The sequence below is a fragment of the Helianthus annuus genome, chromosome 7 (genome assembly GCF_002127325.2).
Source record: "Helianthus annuus cultivar XRQ/B chromosome 7, HanXRQr2.0-SUNRISE, whole genome shotgun sequence".
NCBI lineage: Eukaryota > Viridiplantae > Streptophyta > Magnoliopsida > Asterales > Asteraceae > Helianthus > Helianthus annuus.
This window is the reverse complement of record NC_035439.2, coordinates 74604568-74628707: the sequence shown is the minus strand read 5'-3', so window position 1 is coordinate 74628707 and position 24140 is coordinate 74604568. Positions and strand designations below refer to the sequence as shown.

Sequence of the window (24140 nt, the reverse complement as noted above, 5' to 3'; positions counted from 1 at the left end):
GGTATTCATAGGTGTTAGAACATCGTTTCTTTACTAAATCTGAATTTTAGTTTAATGTTTTTCTCTTTAACCATGTCGATTAATCTTATCGAGGAATTGACGACAAGGATTATTCTTCGGGATTATCATTTTACGCGAGAAATCATAATTGGTTCTCCACGCTTTATATTATCGACCCGTAGGTTCCTTTACTTAGCCCCATAGACCATTTTATTAGATCTTCGCCCCCTTTTTTTTCGCGTCGGTTTATCCCACTCATTCCGTTATCTGGTTTATACCCCTACTTCCTTTCAACTCGTTACCCGCGTTCTTTATCTTAACGTTTTTAGCAATTCGGTTTCATTGGTTTTACATTTTCCTTCCCATATACTTTTACGACCTATCGCATAGATTCAGTAATATTTCGCACTCGTATCGAATAAAATTTGTGTTAAAATCGAATTCACAAGAAACATACCCGAAACGTCATCAGGTTCTATCTTTACGTCGGTTGCGGTTAATTGGAAGGATCTGGCCCTTGCCTTTTGTGCCTCCATCTGCACATCCTTCTCATTCCTTTTTCCGTCCAATTCCGGGCACTCCGACTTTTTGTGGCCCGGCTGATAGCACTTATAGCACACCGAAACTTTCCCGGGACATAGCGCGGCCGTATGCCCTGTCTTTCCGTATATGGGGCATGGTTTGTCTTTAAAGCGGCATTCACCCTTGTGCCCCTTTCCACAGACTTTGCAACTCGGTGTTCTACCCTTCGCATCTGTCTCCTTTACCGTCTCACTTGTTTGAGCCTTCTTTATAGGGCTCGAGTTGACATCCATTGCCCTTCGTTCGCGTCGTTCAATTTGCTTCTTGAGTTCAATTTCTCTTTCCCGAGCCGTATTTATGATCTCAGTGAGCGTCTCATACTTGGAAGGAGTCATAAACTCCCGATATTCTGCACTTAACATATTATAATAATAATATATTTTCTGCTCCTCGGTAGTTACTAGTTCATCGCAGAATCTCAGCTTATCCATGAAAATACCCATGATTTTATCAATCGTTTCACCCTTTTGCCTTAACTGGATGAATTCCTCCTTGATTTTGTTGATGGCCGCCTTGGGACTGTGGTGTTTAAGGAATGGTACCTTAAACTCGTCTCACGTCATAACCCTTGCCGCTTCGGCTCCAATCTCCTTCTTTTTGTTATCCCACCAATCCTTGGCTTGACCCCTTAATTGACCCGTTCCGTAAGCCACATAATCGCTTACGTCACAATGGGTCCTTTCAAATACCCCTTCTACATCGCTTAGCCATTTTTGGCATATTATCGGGTCGACCTCCCCGTTGTAAATTGGCGGCTTACACGCCATAAACTCCTTATACGAACACCCTTTGCGTTCTCCGGATTTTTCTCTCATAAGGTTGACATTATCTTCCAACCTTTTAACTCGTTCTTCAACTAATGATAACACTGTGTTTTGAATTTTGTCTATGAAACCGGATAGATTACCCTCAATTGCCTTCCCCACTTCTTCGGCAATTAACTCTTTCATTTGTTCGGTGCTTGTCGGCACCGGATCATCATCGTTTCTTTCTGTCATCTTGAAACTGAAATGTTAACATCAATTATTAAACATTTCATTTATAACATAGCTTTATTTGCTTCGGTTTAGCCAAGTTCGTAACTTGCTTTAAACGTTCACATTTAGTGCACTTTCCGGGTTTGAGTGTGTTAACACGCTCTTCCCATGCACGTCAATTCACATCTAGTTTCTTACATAAAATAAGATCTACTAAAATAATTAATTAATTCTTACCGGACGATCAATCAAGCTTGAACCGAACACTTTGTTGACAACCTTAAGCTCTGATACCAACTTGTAACACCCGTCTAATTTACTTGAATTTAATAATAGTTCAACCCATTTTAGATAAAAGATGCCTAGTTAACATAGATTTCATAAGTATAGTTCATTAGTAGCAAAGACCTTAGTCGACTAACGACTAAGTTAAAACATCCAAACGTTGTTCAACAATTTGTTTGCAAACCATAAACATAATCTATTAAAGTTTAAAACATTGCGGAAGCTTGTAAATAGTGTTCGGTTCTTCAAAAGCTAGCTCGATAATCTTCCGGTTAGTTCCAACATCACCTAAGATCAAAACCATAACAAATGTTAGTTTTGATAATGTTACAATGGATATAAACAAGTTCCAAGAGTCAAACAATCAAAAAATAAAATTTTCTCGGATCAAGGGGGCGTCGCATGACGCCAAGAGCCTAGGTGACATGCCTAGCCCTGATTTTCACAGAATGTTCGTTTATTTGATGCTGTACATTCCCAGCTCAAAGTTTAATCAAGTCCCAACTTAAAATAGTCATAACTTATGATCCGTAAGTCCGTTTTTAGTGATTCTCTTTCCTATATGTCTGTAATTTCATTACCAACGTGCCTAATACGATGGTCATACCAAAATTATAACTTACAAACAGAAAGTCTATATGTCGTTATGCATTTATTCGACCCATTTCTACTTGACACAATTTACTACCATTTAGCTAGTAAACTTATGATGCTTTATACCCAACATCCCGGGCTTATCATCACTCGCATTTATTGACCAATCTCATGGCTTAATGCTCTTGTGATTTCCAACTCCATTTTGACTCTCCAAAACACTAAAACAACAATTTACACAATTAAATGACCCGTTTGGCTCATCTTATGGAATTCCCCAATATGATGACTACCAAACGATTCTTTATCATTCTTAGACTAGTAATTCTAGTAACGATCACGGTCGCTACAATCGATACCCTATTTATCCTAAAATGAGACTTCGCAAAATTTAACTATGATTCATTTAATGTAACGGGTCAAGTTACATACTTACATAATTCATCAACGTTGGTTTCTAACTATAATTACCCATTCCTGGGCTTGTCAACCTTAGCGTCTCACGCCCATTCCATGGTTTACGCTATTATAACTCAAACTTAATGAGTGACTTTAAGTCACTTCGAACACTACCATTTCGACCATTATTCGACCCGTTTGGTTGTCGAGTGAACTTCGTCACTTCTATGACATACCAAACTTGCATTTGACACTACAATTTCATTAACATTTCTAAGACTATTCTTTATCAATAATGTAACGAAATCAAAAGTTACGTACCTTTAGCGCATGCCCTTCAAACGCGAATCGCCACCGGCTTGTCCACTCGACGCTCCGGTATCTTTTCCTATAAAATTCAATCACGACTTGTTTAGAACTCCATTTCAACCATATATCGCATAATTTTGTCAAATCATCAAAATCATGCGTCTAACTTTAAATTTCAATTTCGAGCCTTCTTTGGGGCATTTTTACAAACACTTAACGGGCAAAATTTTATATCATTCATATTCAAGTTCATAGCTTGTTATTTAGCTAAACTTAACATCAATAAAGCTTTCATATAACATTTAAACATCATCATTTCAGAAATCACTTTCTATGACCCGTATTACACTAGAATAATCATTCTAAACCCTAGTGTTTACTAGTTTCCCACAAAACCCATGAATCACCTTCAATGTGTTCATCAAATTTTCAGGAATTAGCCATGATTTCGCATGTTATTGTCTAGGTTTTACTCCTAGACACTATATCAACCCTATTCTACCCAAATAACAAACATGCAACATCAATTTTCAGATTTCCCAATTTCATGAGAATTTCAAACAGAGAATTAACACCAAATTTTACATACCTTGTAACCCCCTTGTGATGAGGATCACTATTCTATGCTCGATTTTCGATTTTGACTTGGTTTGAGCCCTCAATTTGTGAGTTTTGTGATGAACTATGTTTTGATGGAGCTTGGGGTCGCACCCCTTGTTCTGGTCGATCTCCAGGAGACTCCAAATGGAGTGTTTATGTTTTAATAAAATATTTTTATTAAAACTAGTTTCAAGTTAAACACTTTTGGTCCCTCTAGTTTCTCTTAGTTTATTTATTTTTTGTTAGGATCTGAGTTTGGATTGATTGTGATTTGTGTTTGAATTTAGATGAACAAATGAAAGAGTAGTGCAGCGGAATTTAATGGAACCAAACTTTTCACAATCAAACAGAAGAAATGCTATCAATCATACATTTTCTAACACTAAATCAAATGACTAAATTTATTTTTAAACTCTGATTACAATGTGTGTATGATATGCAAACTCCCCCTCAGCCTGAGCTCAGTGTTTGTTCGTGCAGAAAGAAGATGGTGAATGAGCTAAACAGAACAGTACAGAGTACTGTTCACTTTATAAGCACTTGCAAACCACTGAGCATCAAAGTTGACATCACCATGAAAGTGACATCTAACCTCCTAACAAACTCTAACCTCTGATCAATACAAACACTGTTATGCTAACTACTGATATTACATTTCAATGCATAAACTAAACATAAACTGCTGCTACAACCTTCCACTGCTGTGAACCCAGCAGTACTTGTCATGACAGCAGGGCTTGAACCAAGGCAGTAGATCGAGCAGCAAAGCTTTAGTTCTTCTATCAGACTTTGTCTTGGTCAGTAGTTGTAGGTCAGCAGATTGTATGATCAGCAGATAGGAGGTCAGCAGATGTTGAAACCACTTTCAAGGGGAGAGACTTGCAACCAAACATCTGCTTATTCTGAATCTACTACTATGATCCAGTTTTGGCTTTTATTATCTGTTCCTTTGGTAGGGTTCAATCCCAACAATCTCCCCCTGGAACAGATAATGCCAAAACTCTCCATTATTGTAGATTTTTATTGCCTCAACAACAGTTCCCTTATTTGCCCTTTGAATTGTAGTTCAAAGGTTAAGGCATCTGTATCATCTTCATCCCTGCTAAGTGGAATATCAAGGAGATCCTGCAAATCTTCAAGTCTCAGGCCAAGAGCTTGTTCCCTTGTAAATTTCTTCACTTCGCCATCTGCCCTGACCATAGTCAATACGTGGTTCTGTTTATCAGTTTTCCACTTTTGTATTTTTAGGCGAGATGGGTTTCTTGGGAGATTTTTATTTGTTGAGGAGTTTGGTGAGGCTAGCCTATTCATAACTGGCTGAGCAGTATGTGCAGATTTTTCCAGTTCAGATTCTTCTTTCAACATTAGCAACGTGCCCTTTTTCACAATGGCATTTCCAGTAAGAATCTCTTGAACTGTTTCAGAACCTAACTGGCTTTGTCTCCTTCTTTTGTAGATGGCAGTACCAGCAGGAGCAGTGGTTCTTTTGGGATGTGGCTTTGATGATCCTTTTGAAACCTCTGCTTTGGAGTAATCAGGCTTTTGTGGAGCTGTTGGATCTTTCTTCCTTAGCTCTTCCAACCTTTTGTAGGTGGCCCTGACCCTCGCTTCTCCCCACTTAGACACAGAGTTCTTTGACCCATAATTAGCAATTATCAGCTCCTCTTTCATTCTCTTCAGCTCTAAAGCTTTATCAGCTTCAACCTTTTTGAATTTTTCTGGGGGAGTCTGCTCGACCTTATTCTTGATCATTTCATGAATCCTGGCTACTTCCACTTCAAGCTCAGGAATGGTCCAGTTTCTGAACATGTGTTTCTCCCCCTTGTATGTCTTGTAGGTCATTATATTTTCAATGTAGTCTTTTCTCAAGGACTCATCTGCCCTTTCAGAGATTTGCTGACATACATTTTTTGCAAATTGTTCCAAAGCTTTGACCTGTGTAAGTAGAAACTGATAGTTTTGTTGATACTCTCTATCAGATTTCCCTTGTTTGTTTTTTATTGAGATATCCTCTGCTTGCTTGGCCTTGATTTTCAAGTATTCTTCAATATTAGTTGGCCTGGGATATCCTTCAATCGATGGCAAGCTCCTTTTGGCAGGGTCATCCTCATAGTAGAAAGACTTAATTTCATCTCTGACTGTCACAAGTTCAAGAGGAAATTAAACACCTGCAGGAGGTAAGGGTTTGTACAGTTGAGCTGAAGAGAGAGGAATGGGTTTTGAAACTGTGACAAGTGCTTGGGATTTTGAAGCTTTTGGTGGTGGTGATGGAGAATCATCATCTGATATGACAACCCTTCTCCTTTTTATTTTAGGGAGGGCAGATGATGTTTTGAGTGGATCAGTGGGAGTGATTTGGATGGCAGTGGTTTGTGACTGACTAACAGCTGTTGAAACAACTGGTGTTTCAACCACTGTTGTCATTACAGCAGATGTTTTGTCATCTGCTGTCTTCTGCTTTAGGGCAGGAACTGATGGTGGTGATAAAGCAGTCGTAGTGGTGCGTGTTGAAGTGGTGTGTGTTTGAGTGGGAGCAGTTGTTGTAACAACTGCTTGGGTGGAGGTTTGATGTTGGTGGCTTTTGGACAGTGGTTTTGGAGTGTGCTTTTGAAGGCTGGATGGTGTGGATTTGAACACCTGCAGGAGGTAAGGGTTTGTACAGTTGAGCTAAAGAGAGAGGAATGGGTTTTGAAACTGTGATAAGTGCTTGGGATTTTGAAGCTTTTGGTGGTGGTGATGGAGAATCATCATCTGATATGACAACCCTTCTCCTTTTTATTTTAGGGAGGGCAGATGATGTTTTGAGTGGATCAGTGGGAGTGATTTGGATGGCAGTGGTTTGTGACTGACTAACAGCTGTTGAAACAACTGGTGTTTCAACCACTGTTGTCATTACAACAGATGTTTTGTCATCTGCTTTAGGGCAGGAACTGATGGTGGTGATAAAGCAGTGGTAGTGGTGTGTGTTGAAGTGGTGTGTGTTTGAGTGGGAGCAGTTGTTGTAACAACTGCTTGGGTGGAGGTTTGATGTTGGTGGCTTTTGGACAGTGGTTTTGGAGTGTGCTTTTGAAGGCTGGATGGTGTGGATTTGGGTTTCCTTACTTTTCTAGTAAGATTTCCTTTTGGAATCGGATTTTGATCATCCTTTTCACCAGAACAACCCTGCGCATTCAGCTTCATGAAAGCTCTTTTCTCCTCATTCCACCTTGCTAGATCCTTTGCCGCTCTATCCTTCTTTACACTTATGACAGCATCATCAAGTGCATTTTTGGTAACATCAACCTTTTTACTACCATCTGGCAAAGGAATATCTCTGAGCATTGCATCCTTTTCTGTGTCAAGGTATAGCCCATTATCAATCCCCTTCTTTACCCACTCCTTCATTTTCTCCCCCTTTTTGGCATTATCTGCAGGGAGGTCATCAATATAAAGTACAGTCAGAGGAGCAGTGCCAGTGGTTTTTAGCAAATAGGCCTTAAGAGCCTTGATGTCATCGTTTGTATCCCTGAACCTAGACTCCATTGCCTTTTTGAGCTTTTGAACATGTTTGGCATGTTAGTGCTCGGCCAACTGAAATTGTTGATGGAGAAAAGGTTGAAAGAGGTTCCAGAGCTCATTTGTAACATCTGCTGGTGATGGAGCAGGTGTTTGAGATGAAACAGCAGTGGATGGTACCTTTTGAATTGTTAACAACTGTTGCAGCATTTCTTTAATTTCTGCAACAGATGTATCCAATTTTTCAACACGTTCCGTTAATTCTTGGTACTTTAAAACATCACCCAATTTAATGGGATCATCTGATTTCCCACTAGCAGTGGTTTTATCAGAAATTGAAGTAGGGAGTGTACTCCAAACATCAACAACTGATGCCCCTTTTTCTTGGTACTGGGGTCTTCTTCCTTCAACACTTGATAATCTTTTGATGTTACCAGTGGTTAGTACAAACTCACTGGCAGATAACAGAGGTGTTATAGAAGGAATTGCCTCCAAGGAAGTCTTATTGATGTAACCACTGTTCAAGTGTAAACATGTAGGTTCAACACTTGTAGTGGCTGCTTCACTTGGAATACCACCAAGAGTTACGTGTAACTCAAGGGGTGTAACCTCCTCTGGTTGTGTTGGTGGGTTAGCAAAGATTGATACATCAAGCCCAGTCTCTTATTGAGGTATTTTCTCATGAACAGGTGATTGAGAAGGACTGGTTTGTGCTAGGTTCAAATCAATTGCATCCAATAGCAGTTTGGTGTTTGGTGGAATTGGGGATGTGAAGGTAGGTTTAGAAAGCGGAATTGCCCCAGGTATTGGGCTGTGGAGGATGGAAACGAGTGCTTCCAGAGCCTCATGATGTGGTGACCCTGTGTGTACAACCTGTTCTTTTTGTGAAGAGACAGGAGGAGTTTCAGGTATAGGTTGAGATATTTCTACCAACTGATGTGAGGAAGTAGCAGCAGTGGTTTGTTGTGATTATTGTGCAATCACAGGCAGGTGCTCTGGTATCTCATCCTCCAGAGTTGCTTTTTTGATGGGTTTGGGGGGTTTTTGATTTTTCTTTTTCTGTGGTTTTTTGTGATTTTAGGTGTGGGTTTCAAGACAGTTGTTTGGCTGCCTTGATCACCTTGAGCAGTGGGCTCAGCAGCAGATACCTGAGGAGCAGTGTTTGCTGCTAAAGTCTGCTCAGGCACCTCTGCTTGTGTTTTACAAGGTGCTAACATTCTTGAAAATGTTTCAGCAGTTAAGCTGTTTATTTGAAAAGAGTCACCTTGGTTTATTACCGCAATATCATCCTTACTGAACGTTTTCTCAAAATAATAACTTAAAAATCTTGGGAACAGTAAGAATGATTTTGTTTCAACATTTTTAAACAAATCATTGAAAATTGCCTTGGAGTAGTTAAGATTTTCTCCTTGTAAAATAGCATACCCCATGTTTTGAATTTTCATTGGTATTTCATTAAAGGAAGTGGTTTTGTTTGAAACACACATGAGAAGGGTATGAAATAAAAATCTGGTTGCAGAAGGGAAGAAACCTTTTTGTAAGGTGTCCCTCTTCATTGTGTCTGCATACCCTCTCTCAATGAAGTCAATTTTTAACTCGTTTTTAGGGAAAGAGTCTTTACCTTGCAGATCATCGAGTTGAAAGACTTCAGATATTGATTGTGGTGTTACTCGGACTGCTTTCTTCTGCAGAGTAGAGTTAATGGCTATGACATCTTTTCCTTGTTTTTCAAGGATGCAATTTTTCCAAAACTCTCTCTGAGTTTGCAGGTAAATCGGTGCATCAGCGGTTAACAAAGTTTTGTACTTTGAGGCGTTGAGCAGATCGAGGATGGAATCAAATGTGTTGATGGTACCGGGTTTTGTGAGAAGACCCAGTAGATTATGAGATGGTTTGTGTGGGATTTCGGTGGAGGTAGCCTTTTGAGAGGCCCCTTTAGAAGCTTTTGCGGATGATTTTGATTTTGTCATTTTGAAGATGAGAATCGAAGATGAAATTGTGAAGGAATTTGACGAAATGTGATGGAAACTGCTTTGAGAAGAGAATTTTTGAGAATTCAATTTGACAGTGAAACCTTGTTTGGGTGTTGAAAAAGGGGGTTTTATAGAAGAAGAGTGAATGCTGACGTGGCAGCAGTTACAAAAGGTCTGACCCCTAAGTACTGCCCGCATGCCATCCCCTGGTGAGGTGAAGGACTGTACTTTTAAACAGTACAGGTTGTGAAAACAACTGGTGAAGACAGTAGTTGTTGTGATAATGGATGACAGTGGATGCTTTTTACCATCAGTAGATAGCCTAGCAGTGGATGCACCACTGATTTTGACCATCAGTGGTTAACCAAAGAAAATGAGAACAGGGGATGACTTTCAGCAGAGGACAGACTTTTGTAGCAGCACAGACTTTTGAACCCATCAGTGGTTATGGCAGACTTTTAGGATTTTAATGAAAAATTCATTTTTAGCTATTTTTAAGGATGGATTTTTGATTTTCTGAAAACATTTTAATGCTTTTATTCATAGAAAAACATGATTTTGCCTGTTATTCCATGTTGAGCATACCAATCCTAGAGATCAAGCTTTCAAAGGTAGATGTGTCTAATGCTTTGGTTAGCACATCTGCCAGCTGATCCTTAGTTGGAACATGATGCAGAGAAATCAAACCTTATTCATAGCAATCCCTCACAAAGTGATGTCTGATGTCGATATGTTTGGTGGTTGAATGGGAAACTGGATTTTTGATGATATTTTCTGCTGCCTGGCTGTCCAACATGAGTGGGGTCTTCAAGGCAGTGATACCAAAATCCAGTAACTGATTTTGAAGCCAGAGCAGTTGGGCTGTACAGCTTGCAGTAGCTATGTATTCTGCCTCAGCAGTGGATGTGGAAACAGCTGCTTGCTTTTTGCTTTGCCAAGACACTAAGCAATTGCCTAGGAATTGGCACCCTCCTGAAGTGGACTTCCTTGTTTTATCACATCCAGCAAAGTCACTATCTGAGAAACCTGAAAGCTCAATTTTACCATCAGATGGATACCAGATACCTAGTGTGGGAGCACCTTTGAGGTATCTGAATATCCTTTTTACAGCAATAAGGTTTGACTTTCTAGGGGATGATTGGGATCTTGCACAGACACATGTTGCAAACATGATATCTGGTCTAGATGCAGTTAGGTACAATAAAGACCCAATCATGCTTCTATATAAGGTCTGATCAACCAAATCATCCTTTTCTTCAGACATGACCAATTTGTTGGTTGCAATGGGTGTACTACATGGCTTACAATCATCCATATCAAATTTCTTTAAAAGTTCATTTGCATATTTGCCTTGATGGATGAAAGTGCCATTTTGCAGCTGCTTTACTTGGAGACCAAGAAAGTACTGGAGTTCACCCATTGCACTCATTTCAAACTCAGCTGTCATGAGTTGTCTGAACTCTTCACACATTTTATTACATGTGCTTCCAAAAATGATGTCATCCACATAAATCTGGACAATCATCAAATCCTTTACTCTCCATTTTAAAAATAGTGTTTTATCAATCCTGCCTCTGGTGAAACCAATGGAAAGTAAAAAGGTGGAAAGAGTTTCATACCAGGCTCTGGGTGCTTGTTTCAAGCCATACAAAGCTTTGTTTAGCTTGTAGACATGATCTGGATAAAATGGATCCTCAAAACCTGGAGGTTGACAGACATATACCTCTTCTTGAATCTTACCATAGAGGAATGCACATTTTATATCCATTTGGTACACCTTGATATTGTGGTTGATAGCAAAGGCCAGAAAGAGTCTGATTGCTTCAAGTCTTGCAACAGGAGCAAAAGTTTCATCATAATCAATTCCCTCTTCTTGTCTGTAGCCTTGAACCACAAGCCTAGCTTTATTCTTGACAACAATGCCCCTTTCATCAGTTTTGTTTTTGAAGACCCACTTTATGCTAATTGGACTTACATTCTCTGGCAGTGGTACAAGCTCCCATACTTGTTGTCTTCTGAACTGTTGGAGCTCTTCTTGCATGGCCTCTACCCAGCTGTTGTCTTTCAGTGCCTCTTGGTACTTGACTGGCTGATGGAGTGATAGAAAGCCAGCAAAAAGACAAATGTTTTAGGACTGCTTTCTTGTGAGCACCCCTTCATTGATGTTGCCAATGATTTGATCTAGTGGATGAGATTTCAAGAAGATTAGCTCTCCTTGGTAGGGAATGATGGCATTTTGTGGTGAAGGCTGCAGATGTGTATCATCTGAGCTAACCACTGCTGTGACTTTGATGACCCAGCAGTGGCTTCAAATGGTGGAGGCATTGGAGGTAAAGGTGTGAACACCTGCTGACTTTGATCCACTGTTTGAGGACTTTTCTCAGCAGTGTTTGATGAGGTGGAAGCAGTGGTTAAGGGGCTTCTTTGGTCAACAATTGTTGAGGTAGCAGTGGTTGAGCTTTGACAACTGTTTTGAACAACTGATGCTCCCCTTCTTGAGGCAGACTTTTGAGGAATGATGATTTCATATCCATAGTCTGGTGATGAATCCTCTGATGGACCTGCAGTGTTAGTCTTGACAACAGTATTTTCAAAAGTGAATTTTTCAAGATCAAACAATTCTGCAGGATTTGCAGGGATTTTCAGTGATGAAAGTTCATTGAACTTTACATTCAAGGTCTCTTCCACTGCTTTGGTCCATGTATTAAACACTTTGTAGGCCTTAGCAGTGGATGAGTATCCCAAGTGATATCCCTTATCGATTTTGGCTGCAAATTTTGAGATAGAATCTTTTAAGTTCAAAATGAAGCATGGGTAACCAAAAACTTTGAAATATGAGATTAATGGCTTTATTTTATACAGAATTTCATAAGGAGTCTTTTTGTGCCTGGAGTTGATTAAAACTCTGTTTTGGACATAGCAAGCAGTGTTTACTGCCTCTGCCCAAAAAGTTAATGCAACCCTGAATCTGCAAGCATGGTTCTGGCAGCCTCAATCAATGTTCTGTTCTTTCTTTCAACAACTCCATTTTGCTCTGGTGTTCTAGGAATGCTGTACTGCCTTACAATCCCTTTCTTCACACAGAAAGCATCCAACTCCTTATTTTTGAATTCTGTGCCATTGTCACTCCTGAAGACTTTTACTGGAAGGTCAAATTGCTCTTCAACCTGTGTAACAAAGTCTTGCAAAATGCCTGCAGTCTCATCTTTAGAGTGTAAAAAGAAGGTCCATGTAAACCTAGAGAAGTCATCAACAATAATCAAACAATATCTTTTCTTTTTGAGACTCATGACTTGCACTGGGCCAAACAAATCCATGTGCAGCATCTGCAAACACTGGGTTGTTTTGGACTCTTCAATGGACTTAAAAGAGCTCTTGTGCTGTTTTCCTTTTAAACAGGAAACACAGTGTTCAGGACATGAAAACATTTTTTGTGGTAAGCCTCTTACTAAGCCATTTTTTGAAATTTCATTGATTGTTTTGAGATTTGTGTTTCCCAGTCTTTTGTGCCATAGCTCTGTCTCTTTGTTAGAGGCAGCTGAGAACAGACATGCATCAGCTCTGGGACACTCTCTTGACATGTCAACAACATAAACATTGCCACTTCTTTGAGCAACAAGTTTTGTTGAGCCTTTCTTGATTATTGCTTCAATCTTACTAACCATTTCTGGTCCGACAATCCTACAACAATCCTTTGTGAAGAATGATCCAAACCCTTTATCACTCATTTGAGACACACTCAGGAGGTTGAATTTCACATTATCAAAAAATTGACATTTTCAAATTTTACATTTCCAGACTTTACAGTACCAGACCCCAGAACTTTTCCCTTACTATTATTACCAAAGGATATATCACCCCCTCCATGAATTTTGAAATCTTGAAGAAGGGCTTTACATCCTGTCATGTGCCTGGAGCCTCCACTATCTACATACCAAAGACTATCTAAGCATGCAGAAGCTCCCTGCACATGAAGTAAAGGATTAGTTCAAAAAGGTTTCCAAAGCCAACAGGGCTTTGGATGGGGTCTCAACAGTGTCTGGGATGGAGGCAGATGCATGGACAGTGGTTAGCTCAGGGGTTTGTACATTTTTGGGAATGTATTTCTCTAACCACTGTTGGGGGTCTTGACCTATCATCTGTTGATAAGCAAAAGGATGCCTGTTCACTTTTGGTTTAGAGGGCTTTTTGTAAGTCTCATAAACGTGTGGAATCCTTTGGTATGATGCTTTTTCCTTGCCTTTTCTGAATTGATTGGCCGGAGGTGCATCTGTCACCTGTACATCCCTTTTAACAGATGTTTGGTTCAGCTGTTTTGTGACAGCAGTTTGGACAGGGATGAACAGTGGTTGTTTCTTGGTGAACTTAACAGATGATGCTGATGAACTTAAGGATGTTTTTGCAGTGTACTCTTTCTTCTTTTCATCAAAGTTTTTGAGATACACACATTCCTTAGTTTTGTGGTTATTTTTACCACAGATGGTGCAACTTGTAGCAGGTGAAATGTTGCTTGTTTTGTTTATATCATATGCTTTTCGATGAAAACAATCTTTTGTTAGATGATTCTTCTTTTCACAGAATTCACAAAACAAGTTTTTGATCTTTTCTCTTTTCTTTCTTTTCTCAGATTCCTTTGCAACAGAGTTTTGAACCTCTGTTGGGATATCTTTGATAGGAATGACTCTTGCTTTTGGAGCTTTTACACCATCAGTGGTTGTGAAATCCATTGGTTTGAAATTTTCAAGGATATCACACTCATCAGACCATGTGGGTTTAAATTGGTATTTCTCAATTTCCTCAAAAGTTGAGGATCCCACAGATCTTTCCAGAGTAATTTTGTTACCAAGTTTTTCGGTTATTTTAACCTCTTGGCCATTTTTGTTGGTTGGTATGATTTCAGAAGAAACAGCTTGCATTGCAGCAGTGCTTGCAATGTCATCATATTTTCTATGACCTATACCAAACTTGACATTGCTTTTAAGCTGTTTCTCAAGCATAACCTCATACCCTTTGCAAGACTCCACCCACCTTTCACAGGTGATCTGGGTAGACTCTAACTCCTTTTTGCAAACTTGGTATTTTTCTACCATAGTTTGGAGTTGAGTTTTGGTTATGCTTTGTTCTTCTTTCAATCTGCTGATCTCTTTATCTTTTTCAGCCAATTTGTTTCTAAGTTCTTTCAATGACTTTTCAAATTTGACCTCATCAGACAAGATTTTATCTCTAAGATTTTCATTCACCTCTTTAATGTTAGCAAATACAATAATACAGTTGTCTGAACACAGTTTTTCAAGAAGTTGAGGTGATACCTTAGCAGTAGCCATCATGGCACAATCACATTGATGATTATCTTCTTCATCAGCTCTCTCTTCTTCATCACCAGCTTTCTTCGGCTCTTCTTCCTCTTTGTCTTCCTTGGACCAAGGGTCGGTCAGTGGTTCAATCAGGGTTTCTGAATTTTCTTCCAGCAGTGGTTCACCAGCAACTGTAGTAACCACTACTTCAGCAACTTCATCCACTGTTTCAGCACTTAGCTGTTCACCTTCAGCTTCATCCCCTTCTGGTATTGACTCTAATGCCATCAAACAAAATTCATCATTACAAGCATCAATAGAAGCATATAGAGCAAAATTTTCATCACTAAGCTCTTCAGGCATGCTGCTACAATCAACAAAGCCTTGTGTGAAAAAGCTTTGCTGATCTGGTTGTGTCACAGTTGGAGCAGCTCTTTGAGGTGCAGCAGGTTGCACTTGTGCCTGAGGGACAGGGGCTTGAACATACTGAATTTGTGGAACAGTGGTTTGAACATAATGCACCGGCACAAGGGTTGCAGCATAATGAGCAGTGTTAACATGTGCTGCAAGGGCATATTGGGTAAAGTGCACAGTGTTTTGTTGTTGTGGTCTAGGATTTGTGCTAGGGTGAGTTATTATGGGACCAGTAGTTTGACTCCTACATTCTCTAGCAAAGTGACCTAGCCTACTACACTTGTAACACTTGATTTTCGATTTATCCAACCCCACCCTTAAATTTCCATGAAGCCTTGGAAATTTTCTCCCTGTTCTTTTGTAGAACTTGCTTGTTCTTACACTAAGCAAGGCCAACTGATGCAATATGTCCATCTCCTCTAAGTCAGTGGGATCAAAATGTTGCAAATCATTCAGCTCAAAACACAAATTATCTGACATCTGGTTTTCAGTATTTGCTGTGAAAGCAAAATTTGTAGAGTGAGAATCAGAGTTGACGAAGTTACCCCCAGCTGTTATGTCAATAAAATGATCATAACTCTGATCCTTACTACTACTGCCAGATTCTTCCTGACCAAACAGAGCTGTGCTGCCGAATGAATAGTCATCAGCAACTTTACCAGACTCTTGCAACCTCCTTTTTTGGTTCAACTCCCTTTCATAGGTCAGGAGTCTACCATGGAGTTGGGTCAGGGTCAGATCTTTGAATTCAGCTGAATTTCTGGTGACAAAAACAATTGTGTCCCATTTTTCTGGCAGTGATCTAAGGAACCTGCTATTTTGGGTTGCATTTGGAAATGTAACCTTAACAAGCCTTAGCTCACTGATGAGACAACTGAAACGTTCAAATTGTTGGGTTAGTGATTCCCCTTTGATGTGACAAAATGTTTCATACTGCTGATTCAGAATTTCCCTATTGTTTTCGATAACCTCCTCTGTTCCTCCGAACTGTTCCTTCAATGCATCCCACAATTCTTTTGCACTGTCACAATGTAACAGTCCAACACAGATTTCGTTGGGGAGTGCAGAGGCTATGATGCTAAACGCTTTGGCATCCAGTTCAAACTTCTGAAAATCCAATTCAGTGTAATTTTCAGTTGGTTTAGGAACGGATTTTTTGGCGTCCTCTGCGCTTGGCACCATAGGAACATGAGGACCGAAAATGACAGACCTCCAACATCCAGTGTTTTGTTGAGCGAGGATGGGACGCATCCTTCGCTCCCAGATGTTGTACTCATTTCTTTTCAGCATAGGTGGTTTAAACAAAGAGCCAATGTTATTTTTATCATCTTGTGATTGCGACATCTTTCCGGTTGTTTTACAGGTACTGATTAATCAACTTTATCGGTGATTAAACCTTACTCTGTTTTTCAACACAACGAATAAACGATCTGTATCAACAATTTCGAGCTGAACTATTAACGTCAAAATGATTGTTAGATCAAGTTTGACTGTCCTAGCTCTGATACCAATTGTTAGGATCTGAGTTTGGATTGATTGTGATTAGTGTTTGAATTTAGATGAACAAATGAAAGAGTAGTGCAGCGGAATTTAATGGAACCAAACTTTTCACAATCAAACAGAAGAAATGCTATCAATCATACATTTTCTAACACTGAATCAAATGATTAAATTTATTTAAACTCTGATTACAATGTGTGTATGATATGCAAACTCCCCCTCAGCCTGAGCTCAGTGTTTGTTCGTGCAGAAAGAAAATGGTGAATGAGCTAAACAGAATAGTACAGAGTACTGTTCTATATATAAGCACTTGCAAACCACTGAGCATCAAAGCTGACGTCACCATGAAAGTGACATCTAACCTCCTAACAAACTCTAACCTCTGATCTATACAAACACTGTTATGCTAACTACTGATATTACATTTCAATGCATAAACTAAACATAAACTGCTGCTACAACCTTCCACTGCTGTGAACCCAGCAGTACTTGTCATGATCAGCAGTGCTTGAACCAAGGCAGTAGATCGAGCAGCAGAGCTTTAGTTCTTCTATCAGACTTTGTCTTGGTCAGCAGTTGTAGGTCAGCAGATTGTATGATCAGCAGATAGGAGGTCAGCAGATGCTGAAACCACTTTCAAGGGGAGAGACTTGCAACCAAACATCTGCTTATTCTGAATCTACTGCTGTGATCCAGTTTTGGCTTTTATTATTTGTTCCTTTGGTAGGGTTCAATCCCAACATTTTTTTTATATTTCTTTAACTACACACAAGTCATTATCTAACTAGGTTAGTGTCATTCCTAGTTAGTTCATTTTACCAATTTATTTGCAATTAAATTTGCAAATTTAAGAATCCACGTTTTCGGGATGTTACAAGTCCACCCCCTTAAAAGGGTTTCGTCCCCGAAACCAAAGTACATACCAAATAATGTAGGGTAGAGACGTCGCATCTCCTCTTCGGACTCCCACGTAGTGTCCGAGCCTTTCCTATGCTCCCACTTGATCTCGACTTGATCAATTTGTTTGTTTCGCAATTGCTTGACCTTCCGATCCAAAATCTCCAATGGTCTCACCCCATAATTCAGGCTATTATCCACTTTGATATCATCATAATGGATATAGGTAGCTCGAGGTGATAAGCCACCTTGCCAACCCCGTTCGATGATTTTAAATGGCCCGATAAACCTCGGGCTTAGTTTCTCTCTTTTTCTGAATCGGATAACACCCTTCCTTGGGGAAAACTTTTAGCATAACTATATCACCTATTTCCTATCCTTTGTTGCCCTTTTAATCGGGTTGTCTTTTGACCATTCAGTTACTGAGTCTGTCAGCATACTTACTTGAGGCTAGTTTAATATTAACAAGCGCTCTACATAGGTCACAGTGTTATTTAGGCTACAACTTGTTTTATTGCCTAAACTAATTGGTCACCATTTTCCAATGGCCACCAGCCCGCATTCTAAACCGGAGGTGGCGGGTTCGAGTCTTGCTCGTTCCCAATGCCCCTACGGTAGCGGATTTACCCCCAGACTCAGGCTTTCTGGGTGGCGGTCTGCGAGGTGGGATCACCTCGGCGGTTGGGAGGACCGTGGAATATCCCCCCCCCCCTAATTGGTCACCATTTTACCTCATACCTCGTCATTTGGGTATGCAATATTGCCGTCATCGGCCCTTTGCGTGCTTATAATTTCATATCTAGTCATTCACACTATAACGTGATTACATTCTATATTACTTTTGTGTCCGTGATCACATCACGCCATGTTTAGTTTTACATCGACTTTTCATTCTTAAGAATCTTTCCACCGAATGCATCATCTTATAGCTTTCGGCGTTAGACCTATATTATTTAGTATTAACCATTTTCTAATTTCTCTCTCGGTATTCATAGGTGTTAGAACATCGTTTCTTTACTAAATCTGAATTTTAGTTTAATGTTTTTCTCTTTAACCATGTCGATTAATCTTATCGAGGAATTGACGACAAGGATTATTCTTCGGGATTATCATTTTACGCGAGAAATCATAATTGGTTCTCCACGCTTTATATTATCAACCCGTGGGTTCCTTTACTTTGCCCCATAGACCATTTTATTAGATCTTCGCCCCTTTTTTTTCGCGTCGGTTTATCCCATTCATTCCGTTATCTGGTTTATACCCCTACTTCCTTTCAACTCGTTACCCGCGTTCTTTATCTTAACGTTTTTAGCAATTCGGTTTCATTGGTTTTACATTTTCCTTCCCATATACTTTTACGACCTATCGCATAGATTCAGTAATATTTCGCACTCGTATCGAATAAAATTTGTGTTAAAATCGAATTCATAAGAAACATACCCGAAACGTCATCAGGTTCTATCTTTACTTCGGTTGCGGTTAATTGGAAGGATCTGGCCCTTGCCTTTTGTGCCTCCATCTGCACATCCTTCTCATTCCTTTTTCCGTCCAATTCCGGGCACTCCGACTTTTTGTGGCCCGGCTGATAGCACTTATAGCACACCGAAACTTTCCCGGGACATAGCGCGGCCGTATGCCCTATCTTTCCGTATATGGGGCATGGTTTTGTCTTTAAAGCGGCATTCGCCCTTGTGCCCCTTTCCACAGACTTTGCAACTCGGTGGTCCACCCTTCGCATCTGTCTCCTTTACCGTCTCACTTGTTCGAGCCTTCTTTATAGGGCTCGAGTTGACATCCATCGCCCTTCGTTCGCGCCGTTCAATTTGCTTCTTGAGTTCAATTTCTCTTTCCCGAGCCGTATTTATGATCTCAGTGAGCGTCTCATACTTGGAAGGAGTCATAAACTCCCGATATTATGCACTTAACATATTATAATAATAATATATTTTCTTCTCCTCGGTAGTTACTAGCTCATCGCAGAATCTCAACTTATCCATGAAAATACCCGTGATTTTATCAATCGTTTCACCCTTGTGCCTTAACTGGATGAATTCCTCCTTGATTTTGTTGATGACCGCCTTGGGACTGTGGTGTTTAAGGAGTGGTACCTTAAACTCGTCCCACGTCATAACCCTTGCCGCTTCAGCTCCAATCTCCTTCTTTTTGTTATCCCACCAATCCTTGGCTTGACCCCTTAATTGACCCGTTCCGTAAGCCACATAATCGCTTACGTCACAATGGGTCCTTTCAAATACCCCTTCTACATCGTTTAGCCATCTTTGGCATATTATCGGGTCGACCTCCCCGTTGTAAATTGGCGTCTTACACGCCATAAACTCCTTATACGAACACCCTTTGCGTTCTCCGGATTTTTCTCTCATAAGGTTGAAATTATCTTCCAACCTTTTAACTCGTTCTTCAACTAATGATAACACTGTGTTTTGAATTTTGTCTATGAAACCGGATATATTATCCTCAATTGCCTTCCCCACTTCTTCGGCAATTAACTCTTTCATTTGTTTGGTGCTTGTCGGCACCGGATCATCATCGTTTCTTTCTGTCATCTTGAAACTGAAATGTTTACATCAATTACTAAACATTTCATTTATAACATAGCTTTATTTGCTTCGGTTTAGCCAAGTTCGTAACTTGCTTTAAACGTTCACATTTAGTGCACTTTCCGGGTCTGAGTGTGTTAGCACGCTTTTCCCATGCACGTTAATTCACATCTTGTTTCTTACATTAAATAAGATCTACTAAAATAATTAATTAATTCTTACCGGACGATCAATCAAGCTTGAACCGAACACTTTGTTGACAACCTTAAGCTCTGATACCAACTTGTAACACCCGTCTAATTTACTTGAATTTAATAATAGTTCAAACCATTTTAGATAAAAGATGCCTAGTTAACATAGATTTCATAAGTATAGTTCATTAGTAACAAAGACCTTAGTCGACTAACGACTAAGTTAAAACATCCAAAAGTTGTTCAACAACTTGTTTGCAAACCATAAACATAATCTATTAAAGTTTAAAACATTGCGGAAGCTTGTAAATCGTGTTCGGTTCTTCAAAAGCTAGCTCGATCATCTTCAGGTTAGTTCCAACATCACCTAAGATCAAAACCACAACAAATGTTAGTTTTGATAAAGTTACAATGGATATAAACAAGTTCCAAGAGTCAAACAATCAAAAAATAAAATTTTCTCGGATCAAGGGGGCGTCGCGTGACGCCAAGGGCCTAGGTGTCACGCCTAGCCCTGATTTTCACAGAATGTTCGTTTATTTGATGCTGTACATTCCCAGCTCAAAGTTTAATCAAGTCCCAACTTAAAATAGCCATAACTTATGATCCGTAAGTCCGTTTTTAGTGATTCTTTTTCCTATATGTCTGTAATTTCATTACCAACGTGCCTAATACGATAGTCATACCAAAATTTTAACTTACGGACAGAAAGTCTATATGTCGTTATGCATTTATTCGACCCATTTCTACTTGACACAATTTACTACCATTTAGCTAGTAAACTTATGATGCTTTATACCCAACATCCCGGGCTTATCATCACTCGCATTTCTTGACCAATCTCATGGCTTAATGCTCTTGTGATTTCCAACTCCATTTTGACTCTCCAAAACACTAAAACAATAATGTACACAATTAAATGACCCGTTTGGCTCATCTTATGGAATTCCCCAATATGATGACTACCAAACGATTCTTTATCATTCTTAGACTAGTAATTCTAGTAACGATCATGGTCGCTACAATCGACACCCTATTTATCCTAAAATGAGACTTCGCAAAATTTAACAACGATTCATTTAATGTAACGGGTCAAATTACATACTTGCATAATTCATCAACGTTGGTTTCTAACTATAATTACCCATTCCCGGGCTTGTCAACCTTAGCGTCTCATGCCCATTCCATGGTTTACGCTATTATAACTCAAACTTAATGAGTGACGTTTAAGTCACTTCGAACACTACCATTTCGACCATTATTCGACCCATTTGGTTGTCGAGTGAACTTCGTCACTTCTATGACATACCAAACTTGCATTTGACACTACAATTTCATTAACATTTCTAAGACTATTGTATATCAATAATGTAACGAAATCAAAAGTTACGTACCTTTAGTGCACGCCCTTCAAACGCGAATCACCACCGGCTTGTCCACTCGACGCTCTGGTATCTTCTCCTATAGAGTTCAATCACGACTTGTTTAGAACTGCATTTCAACCATATATCGCATAATTTTGTCAAATCATCAAAATCATGCGTCTAACTTTAAATTTCAACCTATGACCCGTATTACACTAGAATAATCATTCTAAACCCTAGTGTTTACTAGTTTCCCACAAAACCCATGAATCACCTTCAATGTGTTCATGAGATTTTCAAGAATTAGCCATGATTTCGCATGTTATTGTCTAGGTTTTACTCCTAGACACTATATCAACCCTATTCTACCCAAATAGCAAACATGCAACATCAATTTTCAGATTTCCCAATTTCATGAGAATTTCAAACAGAGAATTAACACCAAATTTTACATACCTTGTAACCCCCTTTTGATGAGGATCACTATTCTATGCTCGATTTTCGATTTGACTTGGTTTGAGCCCTCAATTTGTGAGTTTTGTGATGAACTACGTTTTGATGGAGCTTGGGGTCGCAACCCTTGTTCTGGTCGATCTCCAGGAGACTCCAAATGGAGTGTTTATGTTTTAATAAAATATTTTTATTAAAACTAGTTTCAAGTTAAACACTTTTGGTCCCTCTAGTTTCTCTTAGTTTATTTTTTTTATATTTCTTCAACTACACACAAGTCATTATCTAAGTTGGTTAGTGTCATTCCTAGTTATTTTATTTTACCAATTTATTTGCAATTAAATTTGCAAATTTAAGAATCCATGTTTTCGGGATGTTACAAAATCGATGCATGAGCACATAAAAACGATCACCTAGTCATGGGGATCATAAGGTATGTCACAAAACCTAGATTGGTTAAAGTTGAAATTCGAGACAAATAGGTTACTTGCAAATAAATTGGTGGATTATGATCCAAAGATGAAATTAGATGTTTATGTATGCCTAATTTCGTTAGATATGATGAAATTATGAAATACTTGATGTAGGTTACTTCTAAGAGATGAATAAGTAAATTATCAAGTGGGTTTTGATAATATGATGAAGCTAATGAGATAACCATGTTTGAAACCATCATGAATGGTAGTATTAGGAATGATACTTGAACAAATTGTGAGTTTAAGTTTATATTCATAGTTGCCATGCAATGGGTTAAGTATGTTGTGGTGAAATTGGTGATTTTATTCATGTACATGGAACTTTGAAATCATGATATCTACAAGGTGACATGTAGAACTTGAAAGGTGTTCAGACGAATGCTAGTGATACGATAAAACGCGTTTCACTTATAAATGAGAACCCTTAGTTCTTGCGAAAAATACATGAATAAATTAGTCTTGATAATCGCTTGAACTAGTTGAAGTATAGGAAACGTAACGAACTTGAGTAGAAAATATTTTAAAACAGTAGCATCATTATAATGACTACCGGATAGTTGATAAGATCGCCTAAATAAGTTATTGAACGCAAATATGAAACCCATACGATTAAGGGTAATAGACTTTTAAAAGTCAAATTTATCAATGATGAAGTCGAATAGTAGTTTCGACATAGAATTCGTAGAATGGAATAGTCGTATGTGATAATGACTAATCTAACCGTCTTACGAATTATGATAATAGTTGACGCTCAACAAGCTAGGTGGAAGCTTGGGAATGAAACGGGTCAAACGGAGCGAGTAGGCGGAAAAAGAGCATGACCGGATGCAAGGTAAGTGAAACTTACACCTTTTTGTAGAATACGTATCCATTCTATAAATTATAAATACAATAGAGATAATATTCGAAATATGGTTATCGACGTGAAATAATACCGATCGGAACTAAAAACAGGTGTTAAAAACCATAGTAATGGTAAAACGGGGTGGAACGGTAAATTAGTCACGAAAAGACTAAGATAAAATGAGTTTTCGAATGGCTGCTTATTAAGTAAGCCTAAACTAATAAAAAAGGTAAAACGGATCAAATGGTAATATTGATACCATTTGACAATTAACGACTAATAAGTGTTTGTCGAGTCTCATGCTCGCAGGATGAACGGCTCATGAATTAGCAAGGTTATGAAATAGCAAATAAGTGAATACAAGGTGTTAAAACGGGTCAATATGTTGATCCGAGCCAGGTACGCATAATTATGTTATAGTTAAAAATGCTATTTTGGTCAAATAATGGGTGAGAGTCTTTTGTCGTAAAATAAGAGACTAGAATTGGTCAAAAAGACCTTGATGGGTAAACCGGGCAAACGACCCTTAGAGGCTGTTTAGAAACTTGTATTATAATTATGTAGACCTCAGATACATGTAGGAGTTGTAGGCATAAACTTCGTAGGTCAAATGCCTAAGAACGGGTCATTCATGTAAAATAACTAAACGAAGGGTAAAATTTGGGATTATGGGGTCCTTGAGTAAATCCACCACAAAAATAGTTGCGGTGGAATATAAGTAGTTATTTAAATATGGGAACACGAGGTGTGAAAAGAGAAGAGCGGATTTGATGCTTTAAGGCACAAAAACCCCCTAAACGGGTCAAAAAGACTTACGCGCGTAACATGGATGTTCGTCGCGCAATTCACAAAAGTTATGAATCCAAGATAGAGATTTGAGTTAAATACTTTGGTATATGATTTATGATTAACTAGAAACAAGTTTGGAGGTCTTAATT

General features: G+C 39.0%; 1 protein-coding gene across 1 annotated transcript; it reads right to left on the bottom strand.

The window, feature by feature from the left end:
- Window positions 1-392: 392 nt before the first annotated feature.
- On the bottom strand, window positions 393-1025 carry LOC110875592. Its single transcript, XM_022123788.1, has one exon. The coding sequence runs from the start codon at window positions 1023-1025 to the stop codon at window positions 393-395; it is 633 nt and encodes a 210-aa protein (XP_021979480.1).
- Between the last annotated feature and the right edge of the window lie 23115 nt (window positions 1026-24140).